The 12,277-nt window shown below is 41.2% G+C and overlaps 1 protein-coding gene across 1 annotated transcript in view; it reads right to left on the bottom strand.

The window, feature by feature from the left end:
- Window positions 1-12,277, bottom strand: part of dnah1 (dynein, axonemal, heavy chain 1) — a 367,482-nt gene that overhangs the window by 34,732 nt on the left and 320,473 nt on the right. Inside the window, exons 64-68 of the mRNA XM_073072534.1 lie at window positions 11,519-11,714; window positions 10,148-10,299; window positions 9,081-9,277; window positions 6,516-6,660; window positions 5,167-5,325 (exon numbers count right to left, since the gene is read on the bottom strand). Coding sequence (XP_072928635.1) covers window positions 5,167-5,325; window positions 6,516-6,660; window positions 9,081-9,277; window positions 10,148-10,299; window positions 11,519-11,714 — 849 coding nt within the window. The remainder of the gene's footprint in view (window positions 1-5,166; window positions 5,326-6,515; window positions 6,661-9,080; window positions 9,278-10,147; window positions 10,300-11,518; window positions 11,715-12,277) is intronic.

The following is a 12,277-nucleotide window of genomic DNA, read 5'->3' as shown; positions in this document are numbered from 1 at the left end:
TTCAGCATTTGGTGTATATTACTCTAGGTCAGAGTGGAATGGAATAAAGAAATTAAAGTAGCATGGAATGGGAAACTCGGGGTAATTTCCTAGACTGAAAACAAGCACTGTGCAAAGCAGTAACTCAGTCCCCATTTTGTTTATCTAGTGTACAGCAGGCTGCATTGCAAATACTGAATGTAGTACATCAGATTGGAAGAAGTGCAAGTGACTCACTGATACACCTGGAAAAAATATTTGGGTCCCCAGATAGTGGGAAAGGAAGAGGTGAAAGGATATGTGATGCATCATCATTCAGACAGTCCGTGTTTCCATTCATGCACTGAAACAGTGTAGCAGCAAATGGTTCTGGCATTGGAAACCTTTGAATATGATGTTCAAAGTCTAACTTTATCCACGTTCCTCTGTTGAGAAGGACTTTGGTGGGTGTTAGGAATTAGGTATGTAACAGATACCGTGTCTTTTATTCCAACCAGCCATCTTTTATCTTTATGGGGTGCCTGCAAAAGAGTAGAAACAGCAAGCGAACTATTGCATTGGTAAGATCTTATGGCTGATTTTAGAGTTTAACTAAGTTTAACTTCAGACCCTGGTCATTGACAAGCTCAACACTGAGGAACTGATATCCATTTAGGTCATAGGCATCTCAGGCCTCTATTGTAGAGTCCTCAAAATGACATGTATACAGTCCTTAACATATTGGGAACCCTACTGTCCTGGAAATACTGAGTCTTGGCTCGAAATGTAGACTGTACTTCTTCCTATAGATGCTGCCTGGCCTGCTGCTTTCCACCAGCATTTTGTGTGTGTGACTCTTCTCTTTTGTAGTCCATCTAAGGAGGATTCAGATTCAGATTTATTTATCACATGTACATTGAAACATAAAGTGAACTGTGTTGTTCGCTGGGGGCAGCCCACAAGTGTCACCACACATCCTGGCAGCAAGGCAGCATTCCCACAATGCTAGGCAGAACAATGCAGAATACAACAAGCAACAAAACAAGCCCCTTTCCTCCCTCCCACCCCCACACACGACAGTCCTCCAAACTCCAGGACAGTCTCTGGGCCTCCAGGCTTTGGTCATCGGGCTTTGACTTCCAAACTTTCAATTGACCTTTGGTCACCAATCTTCAATAGCGAACCCCGGACTAGTTGATGAACTAAGCTCTACCTGTAAACTCAGTGTAATCTTTATTCAGTGGTGAGCTGTAACTAGGAGAGAAGTCTCTTGCTCAACAATAGCCGGAGTAATACAAGGAGAACAGAGCTGTTACTCACTGCCACAGGTAAGGCAACTTTGACCCTGCTGGGTAGCTCTAGGGTGTGGTTGTAGCACTTAGCAGACCTCTGTGATGTCCTTGGAAAAGCAGACATTATTTCTTTGTCAGTCTAACATTGGACAGCCAGATGACTATGAGTCATCTTGCTCAGAGCCCTTCCCCCATTTTCTTCTCATTCTAATGGCTGTGGTTTTGGGATCTCCTCCTGGTCTTGTGAAGACTTAGTAACTTTAACCGCATCTATAGCAAATTAGTGAAGATTCAAGTGTAACTCTCTCTTAAGTCCTATGATTCCCCTTTGATCTGAAATCCATCAGCATATGGCAATGGAAATGCAGCTCATGTACACAACTAGGTTTACATAGTGAATCACCAACAAACTTTAAAGCAGCACTGGGAGCCAACAATGGGTTTCTTTCTGCTGATGAATGACATGCTTCCCCAAAAGTGCTGGGTCCATGTGCTTCAGCTTAGCAGCATTGCTACACCCTGATTGGGTGTGGGTAAGTGGGAGAGTGATTGGCCACTGAGGACCAATCTGAGCATGAGCCACAGTGCTCTGTGAGTGGTTTTACTCTTAAGGAGAGCAATCCACAGAAGCTGGAGGGTTAAAGTGGCAAGGGCAGAGTGAGTGTGGGTGAATTCAAGAGAGGGAGGAAGAGGGAATGGTTCATTAGGAAGGCTACGAGCAAGGGGAAATAGAGGCCCATTGACCACAGTCCTGAATCTGCAGAACTCTGAGAGTTGACTGTTGAGGTCAAAGGCCCGATGTCTGCAAGCCTGAGCCTGAGTCCAAAACTGCTGGAGGCTGGAGATCGAAGACAGCTTGTCCTGTGGTTGAAGGACTATGCGTATGTGTATGGGTCAGTGGGTGGGAGAGAGGAAAGGGGCTTGTTTTGCCGTTGTTGTTTTCTTACTTGTTGTGTTCTGTGTTGTTCTGCTGAGCACTGTAGACAAGATATGTTGGCGCTGGAATATAGCTCAGCATTTCCTCAGGTGTGTTGGTTGTTAACGCAAACAACACATTTCATTGTATGTTGTACATGTGAAAAATAAATTTGAACCTAGAACCTTGAGATTGGGATAGATCAAGAGAAGGGAGGCAATTAGGGGAATAGACTCACCCAGCGATAGAGAAACTGAGAGGCAGAATCAGAATCAAGGGTGGGGGAACTGAGGAAAGATGTGTGAGTAAAATGATGTGAATGTGTGCATAGTGAGTAACTGGTAGAGTATTTCAGTGTGTACCTGACTGTGTGTGTGTGTTTTAAGTCTGTGCAGCATAGCCTGGTCTCTAGTCATAGAAACAAAGGAAACCTACAGCACAATACAGGCCCCTTGGCCCACAAAGTTGTGCCGAACATGTCCTTACCTTAGAAATTACCTAGGGTTACCCATAGCTCTCTATTTTTCTAAGCTCCATGTATCTATCCAAGTCTCTTAAAAGACCTTATTGTATCCGCCTCCACCACCGTCGCTGGTAGCCCATTCCATGCACTCACCGTTCTCTGCATAAAAAACTTACCCCTGACATTTCCTCTGTACCTACCTTCAAGCACATTAAAACATTCCCTCTCATAGAAATATAGAAAATAGGTGCGGGAGTAGGCCATTCGGCCCTTCGAGCCTGCACCGCCATTCAGTATGATCATGCCTGATCATCCAACTCAGAACCCTGTACCTGCCTTCTCTCCATACCCCCTGATCCCTTTAGCTACAAGTGCCATATCTAACTCTCGTGCTAGCCATTTCAGCCCTGGGAAAAAGCCTCTGACTATCCACATGATCAGTGCCTCTCATTATCTTGTACACCTCTATCAGGTCACCTATCATCCTCCTTCGCTCCAAGGAGAAAATACGTCTCCTCTGCACCCTTTCTATGGTTTCCATATCCTTCCTGTAGTGAGGCAACCAGAACTGAGCACAGTACTCCAAGTGGGGTCTGACCAGGGTCCTATATAGCTGCAACATTACCTCTCAGCTCTTAAACTCAATCTCACAATTGATGAAGGCCAATGCACCGTACGCTTTCTTAACCACAGAGTCAACATGCACAGCAGCTTTGAGTGTCCTATGGATTCTCACCCCAAGATCCCTCTGATCCTCCACACTGCCAAGAGTCTTGCCATTAATACTATATTCTGCCATCATATTTGACCTACCAAAATGAACCACCATAATTATCTGGGTTGAACTCCATCTGCCACTCTTCAGCCCAGTTTTGCATCCTATCAATGTCCCACTGTAACCTCTGACAGCCCTCCACACTATCCACAACACCCCCAACCTTTGTGTCATCAGCAAATTTACTAACCCATCCCTCCACTTCCTCATCCAGGTCATTTATAAAAATCACAAAGAGTAAGAGTCCCAGAACAGATCCCTGAGGCACACCACTGGTCACCAGCCTCCATGCAGAGTATGACCCGTCTACAACCACTTTTTGCCTTCTGTGGGCAAGACTGTTCTGGATCCACAAAGCAATGTCCCCTTGGATCCCATGCCTCCTTACTTTCTCAATAAGCCTTGCATGGGGTACCTTATCAAATGCCTTGCTGAAATCCATATACACTACATCTACGGCTCTACCTTCATCAGTGTGTTTAGTCACATCTTGGATACTTTTATTTATTTATTGAGATTCGGTGTGGAATAGGCTCTTCTGGCCCTTCAAGCAGAGCAGCACTGTAATCCCCTGATTTAACTCTAGCCTAATCACGTGACAATTTACGATGACCAATTAACCCACCAGCCAGAATGTCTTCGTCTTTGGACTGTAGGAGGAAACCGAGCACCTGGAGGAAACCCATGTGGCCATGAGGAGAAAGTACAAACTCCTTACAGACAGCGGTAGGAACCATATCTAAGAACTGACGTTGGCATTGGAGAGGGTCCAAAGGAGATTCATGGGAATGATCCTGGGAATTAAAGGATTAATGTATGAGAAGCGTTTAATGGCTCTGGGCCTGTACTCACAGGAGTTTAGAAGAATGGGGGGTGGGGGGTGGGGGGAAGGGGATCTCATTTAAACCCATCGAATATTGAAAGGCCCAAATAGAGTGGATGTTGAGAGAATGTTTCCTGTAATTAGGGAGTCTAGGACCAGAGGGCACAGCCTCAGAATACAAAGATGACTTTTAGAACAGGGATGTAGAGGAACTTCTTTAGCTAGAGGGTAGAGAGTCTGCAGAATTCATTGCCACAGATGGCTGTGGAGGCCAAGCCACTGGGTATTATTAAGGCAAAGGTTCTTGTTTAGTAAGGTCATCAAAGATTATGGGAAGGAGGCAGGAGAATGGGTTTGAGAGGGATAATAAATTAGCCAAGATCAAATGGTGGAGCAGACTCTATGGGCCAAATAGCCTAATTCTGATCCCATGTCTTATGGTTTTATGGAACTTTCCATTCATCAGTGGAAGAGAGTCATCCTTGAATCAAAGGATCTGCTAAGTGATGACACTGCACACTAGCAGCTTGCATGGGCAATACCTGCCTTATCATAGTAAACCATGTAATAAGTAACACAAGTCATGCCAGAAATAGGCCCTCGTAACTTGCATTAGAAATTGGCACCTGTAGTGCTGAAGAGTTCAATATGGCTATCAGATTTCACAGTAGTTAATATTTCTAACATTCTCAATATTTATATAATTTCATTAACTTGGACAATCGTCCATAAATTTAGCCTGACCTGCTAAGTATTTCCAGCATACTTCTATTCAAAGTTCAAAGTAAATTTATTATCAAAGTACATATGTATATGTCACCATATACCCTGTTTATGATCTATTCAGGATAATGCATTCTTACTTACTTTTGTATATCCAGCTGTGGCAAAGAAACCGAGGAAGCATAGTGTGAATTTGTTTGAAGGCTTATTCCTTACCTGTCCCTGTCCCAATGAAATAGCACTCAGTTTTTTAGAAAACTTCATCTGTTCTGCAAACTTGTACAGGTCAGCTGCAGGGTCTGTGCCTGGGGACAGCACAAATATCAAGGGAATGCTTGGGGAGGAGTCTTTAAAAACTCCAGATAAATCTGAGGTCTGAAAGAAATAACGTGATGTTTTAAATATTTCAAAAAATTATAACACTAATAAACAATCCCTCAAAATCTATACATGAAAGTAAATGAATGAAGCAGTTATGGTGCTTAATCTGTGACATTAAAACATTAAACACAATGTTTGCACAAATTCAGTGGCACATAAATGGAGTGGAGATGCAGAATTGAAAGCTTTCCCTTGAAGAATTTAACAGTCTTATCAATGCTGAGGTGGTATTAAAAATTACTCTATTGTCCAAGAGCTCTTTCTTGTAGCAATGGGCAACTGATCTCAGCAGCTTTAACGCCCACAGTTCCAAAGTATCCATCGCGAGTGCGAAGAATGCTATTATTGTCAATTTGCTGAATTTCCCATACATCCACTATCCTGAGTATCTCTTTCTTATACCACCGCCAACTGTGCCTTTAAAATGTGTACCATCTATACAAAGTTCAGTTGAAGGCTACCTGGGTGATAGTTATCAACTCCCCTGTCTTTATCATTGAGGTTATTAAGAGCAGTAGTCCACAAGACAGTTTCCAAGGTTCCTTATTATCCTATTTGTAAATATAGTATATGCATTCTTCCATTATCAATGAAAATCTAGGAACAGCCTACATAAGAGGTCTGAGTTATTCTTTTACACCAGACACCGCAGTAATTCAATAAGACAGCCACCACATTTTCAAGAGTAACTAGGAGTGATTTGTAGATAGTAGTCTGCAGTGATAACCAGAATAAATAGAAATAAATCAAATTTCCTCATTATTAGATGAGGAGTAAATGGATTTTTATCAATAAAAGACCAACCCAAATTATCTTTCCAATCCACTTGGGCATTAGTATTGAACACAGATATATTTCATGGCAGCACGGATGAAAGCAATTGATAAGCACATATTTCAAGAGAGTAGAAGAATGAAGATACATGGAGGTGTTTGGATGAAGTACTGTGGGAGATAGCTTGTGTGGACCAACAATGACAGTATTATTACTATTATTAATAGTATTTAGTACTATTGGACTAAATGGTCTTTTCAAATGTTGTAAACACTATTCTTGAATCTTTATTGATCTTGAGGATTCATAATTTTTGCACAGCACTAGAAACACATTGTAAGAATATGATGCAGCAAATTTAATTATCTCAGTGACCAAACTCAGAACAAATACAAAGCAGAAAGTCTGACCTGAGGCTCAATGAATTTTTGCCCAAGGTTCAGTGACACAAAGTCCTGCATGGCATTGGTGACTTTGTCCACTCGAAGACAACGCATTATAAGTAGTTTCTGAAATAGATTCATTTGAGCTTCCAAATTCCCCGGTAAAGGTTGCCTGTAACATTAATTACATTTAATTTCTTTAACATCTGAAGCTGGTGACTGGTAAACAGTTTTCCTGGCAACACACATATTTTAACTTTATAGACTGCTCAGTTGTATTTGCCTGGATAAGAATGACGTTTAACTTAATTGTAACTTATAAACTTATCACTTATAAACTAGTGATATATCAGTATTAACATATTAAAAGTGAGTGGGTGGCTAGAGAAAGCACAGGGCCACTCAAGGGCAAATGAGTGAATTTATGCCCAGAGGCAACGGAAGTGGGTAGGTAGTACAATGCATTGATATACTCAAGGAGATGGATATGGATGATAGTGAGATCAGAGAGGGGTATGTTGATATTAAGAAGGAGAAGATACTGGGTTTCTTGATGAACATTTAGGTAGATAAGTCTCCAGGGCTTAATGAAAGGTAGAAGATTATTCAGGCCTTGGCTGAGATCTTTGTATCCTCTTTATCCACAGGGGAGGTCCCATTGTGAGAGTATTATATGCAGTTCTGGGTGCCACATTACAGGGAGAAGGCTGTGGAGAGAGTGCAGAAGAGGTTCACCGGGATATTGTGTGGGTTGGAGGATATTAGTTAGAAGGAGAGGTTGGATATACTTGGATTATTTTAGCTGGATCATCGGAGGCTGAGGGGTGATGTGATAGAAGTCTATATAATCATGACAGACAGAGACAGGGTAGATGGTCAGAATCTTCGAATAATGGAGTCAGAGATTTACAGAATGGAAACATGCCTTTCAGGCCAACTTGTCCTTGCTGACCAAGCTACCTTTCGTGAGCTAGTCCCATTTTGGTTCACATTCCTCTAAACCTTCCTATCCATATACCCTACTTTTAAACATTGAAATTGTACCCACCTCTGCCACTTCTTCTGGCAACTCATTCCATATACCTATCACCCTCCATGTGGAAAAAGTTACAGCTCAGGCCCATTTAAATCTTTACACTGTCACCCTAAACCTACACCCTACAGTTTTAGACTCCCCTGGTTTGGGAGAATGACTGTGACAATCCACATTATCTAAGCCCTTCATGATTTTATGAACTTTTATATGGTCAACCTTTAGCCCCCTTTGCTCCATGGAAAACAAGTCTAGCCTATCTTTTCTCACCTTATATTTTAAGCCCTCTAGTCCTGAAAGTGTACTTGTGAATCTTTATTCCACCTTATATAGTTTAATCATATTCTTTCTATAGTTTGGTGACCAAAGCTCCACACAATATTCCAGGAGTGGTCTCACCAATGTCCAGTACAGCTGCCATGTGATGTCCCAAGTCTGGTATTCAACGCCTGAAGACATTGTTACCCCATGAAGATAAGCACAGTACAGCTTTCCTTCTCCCATCGCTTAACTGCGCCACCACTTTCAGGGAGCTATGTATTTATATCCACTGGCCTCCTTGTCATTTACTGTGTATATCTTGCCCCGCTTTAACTTACCAAAAGGCATCACTTCACACTGATCAGTTGAATTCCGTCTGTCATTCCTCTGCTCACTTTCCCTTTTGATCTACTGCATATCCCATTTTGTAATTGTACACAAACCTTCTTCACTGTCTATTACACCACCAGTTTTGGAATCATCTGCCAACTTTACTAATCATGCCACCTACATTTTTATCCAATTCATTAATAGTTATGGACGATGACAAGAGACCCAGCACCAGTCCCTGGAGCACACTAGTGATCACAGTTGTCCAATCTGTAAAATGACTCGACTCTATGATCCTCTGACTCCATCACCAAGCTAATATTGTATTTAAGTGACTAACCCACCCTGGATCTCACGCAATCTCACTTTCCAGACCAGGCTACTATGTCTGGCTTAACTAAAACCTTAATAAAGTTCATGTTGACAATGTCTACCACTCCAGCCACTTCACCAAAAATCACTATCAAGTTTGAGAGACTTAATTTGCCAGACACAGTCTCTTTCTTTAGGAGTTGCCAATCTGAAAGCGAATTTTTGAAATATGTACCCATAGCTCATTGATAGCTTTCTACAACTATATTTGAGAAGTTTCCTGAAGAAGTGAGGAAGATTGACTTCCAAATTTTTCTTCTTTGACTCATATCAATGTCAGGAGCCAGGGAGGGAGAGGTTGGAGTGGAGTAAAGAAAAAGGGAAGGGTTAAAAAGATATCTTCTGACCAGCAACAGAAGAATCTAGTGGACACCCATAATGACCACTGGTGTTCAGAGGAGTGCAGTGCCTCCTGAGTCCACAATTCCATTGATCCTGAATACTCTGCCAAGGTCAATGCAAGAAGACATTGTCAGCTGGGCCACATTATTGTAGGAGAATATGGTTCAATGTATATGTGATAAATAAACTTGAATCTGGAATCTTGCAAATAATGTATGAATAAAAATATCGATTGAAGAATTCTTAAAGTTCACCTGTGAGGCTCTGGACTGTCAAAGATTTTTTGGAAACCATCCAGATTGTTGACAAAATCTTCTATGAATCTGGAGAAGCTCTTAAGGCTAGAAAGGCTCTGAATGTCTCTCCATGCTCTTTCTGAGAGCCAGTGAGTGGCTGGATTGGGGCTCAGAGTGGGGATGGGTCCTCCAGAGAGCAGGTAATGCCATTCATCCTGTTCAATTACGATCAAATTAGGAAAGGATAAAATAAAATACCAAATTAACATTTTGGGTAAATACTGTTTAGCTGACTACATTTTAAATACCAACAGGCAAGTAGCACTTGTTTTTTTGGTGCTGTCGTTACCAATTTGTGGAGTGACACATGCACCACTTGAACATATTATAAGTTTGCAGTTTGGGAAGATTGTGATATTTATCATCTCTTAATTTTGGGACGCTATTCTGCTCTAAAGAGGAAGTCAAAAGGCTGTCTAGCTTTTGAGCAGGCTCTGGACTACATTCACAGCATCATTCTGCTACAGTCTGGTAGCTAGATGCTCTGTGCTCTTAGAAAACACTCTTGTCCCTGGGGAATGTGTGAATTCACTAGAACTGTAGATGCAATGTTTTATTTTCTGCATTCATGTGGTTTTGATCTTGCAACATTTAAATGCCAGTATGCTTCACAAATGCTTGGGCTTTCACTCCCTGAATGTGCAACTGCTGTACAACCATACGCAGAGTTTCTTCTTCTTCTTAAGCCCATCACCTCTACTGGGGCATAGGCCACCAACAGCAGCTTGCCCGAGTCTTCTGTCCAGGGCTGAAGGTCAGTCGGCTCTGTGGCTGCTCAAGTGCAGCCTTAACCAGCATCTCATATGGCTCACAGTCTGCTAGTGTGATCCTGAGCTTTTTGTTCTGCTTCTCATGCCCACTCAATCCTTTTCATCTCTGGTACTTTTCCAATGAGTTTAAAGTTATATTGAGAAGCTAACAGTGGCCCAAGCACACAGTGGAACAATTGTCCACTGTCTGGCTGAGAGTTCTGTGATTTAATATTACTCACTAAGCCAATGGAGATTTATGGATTTGTTACTGACCATGTCAATCCTGTCATCGTTCATCATGATCCGCACACACACTAGGAAAGCAAACATCAGCTTGTGCTTCTCGAATAGGCTCCTACAGACATTGAGGTACAGGCTGTAGGTGAAGTAATTATTGATAAGTGTTATCCTCTTCTCCACAGTATCTAGGAGCAAGAAAACAGGTTGTTGTCTTTGTGAGTCCACTGCACTTTAATCTAACTGACAAATCTTATGGCTTAGCACTTCTAATATAGACTATCACATAATGGGAACAAAAATTTGGTTAGAAGGGTCCACATATTGTATTAGTGGAGCATTATCAGGGAACGTTGATTGACCTCTGTGCTTGCATTCACAATATCCACTCTGGTTATTCATGGAGCTACGTAGGGCATGTTAGATTGCAAAAGCTACTTCAAAACAGAATATCATATGAAGTTAGATTTGACCAGGATTCACTGCAAAATGACAATTACTAATGAATGCATCACACAATCAGCAGTAAGATTAAAAAAAATATTGACATTTCAGTCATGATCTTGCCTCCAGTCAACTGTTCAAGTATTGTTCTTCCAGTATAGCATATCAAAATGGATACATTGATCTTTATGATCTCTCTTCCTTTTTTATATAGCTGGTTGTTTTAAAGATTCCCATCTTTGGCACTTAGTTATGAACACATGAAGTTATTGAGAAAGATGGAACGTGGATGTGGGAACAATTATATTACTTCTGTAGCCTAATCACTCTGGAGTCTCTGTTTTTTAAATTTTAATCTGTTCTCCTGGAAAAGCATGTAGGAGACATGTCCAAAACCAATAAGTTTTTAAAGAAATAAATCTAGTTTGACTCCCAATCAGGTCAACAGGACTGACTGCAATTTTTATCAATAAATGAAAATTTAAAAACTGACCAAAAATCTAAGACCTGAAACATTAACCCTATTTCTGTTTCTACCTTAGAATGGAGGTGATTGTACTGGAGAGATTACAGAGAGGAATTCACCAAAATATTGCCTGGATTGGAGGACTTTAGTTATGGGAAGAGATTGGATAGGCTGAGTTTAGGAGACTAATTGGTGACATTATTGTCTACCTGCTCTGTCCTTCAGCCTGGTGCACATGCTTTCATCTCATTTTCATTTTCAGAACTATTGTTACAGTGAGATGTAGGCAGGAAACCTACTCCCACATTTTTGCTCTTGACCAACAAAGCATGTTCTTCACCCTGTGTTACCAGAGCTTCAGCAGTGACTCAAAAATATTTGGCTATACTAGCTTGAAAGCATTGTGTGGCATGGGTTATAGAAAACTAAAGAAGAGTATTAGCAAATTTATTGAGCAAATACAACACAAAATTGCAGAGTTAACTTGTTTGACATACCTGCTCGCTCAGAATTTGCAATGCCCGCCATGAAGATACTGAGGAACCATTCCAAAGAATACTGATACATTGGGTCCACATTGGATAAATCAGAAACACAGAAAAACAGGATCTGTGTCCTGACAGCAACAGGAATATATTGGAGCCGAGTGTTATCGATATCCTTCTCTGTTTGCTCTGCTATTGTCACTTTCATCTGTGGGAAAATAAGGTAGGTTTTCAGCATTGCAAATCATAGAAAATATATGATAACGGAAAGAGCATCCTCTGCAGGTCAGGCGGCATCCACGGTGAGAGAAATGAGACAACATTTTAGGTCAAAGATTCTTCATTTCAAATTCTGATGGTGGTGACTGACATGAAATATTTATTGTGTTTCTCCATCTAGTAGTTTTTTGCTGTCATTTCAAATTTTCAGCATCTGCAATCTTTTATTTTCCAGATGAATGAGCCATACTTCCCAACCGTACATTTGGCTTTTGGATCAAGATGGACTTCTGCCTTTCACTGATTTTGCACAGAAGCCTGTGATATGCTAGCATCTGAATAGTAGATAACCAATCTGTGCTTTGAAGACTATCGGCAATCAGTTAGCTTGAACTCACCCAGTCTGATTGTTGATTTTCCATCCAGCAGTACTGCACTTGCATTAATATTACTACAGCCAGTTTAATAACATTATCATTCCACGCACGCTATCAAACTTCCTGTATCATTGCTCTAATCATGTTAGCACTCAAAAGACTCTCTATGCTCACA

The sequence above is a fragment of the Hemitrygon akajei genome, chromosome 19 (genome assembly GCF_048418815.1).
Source record: "Hemitrygon akajei chromosome 19, sHemAka1.3, whole genome shotgun sequence".
Lineage (NCBI taxonomy): Eukaryota > Metazoa > Chordata > Chondrichthyes > Myliobatiformes > Dasyatidae > Hemitrygon > Hemitrygon akajei.
Note: the sequence above shows the minus strand (reverse complement) of the source record. Positions and strands in the feature narration are given on the sequence as shown.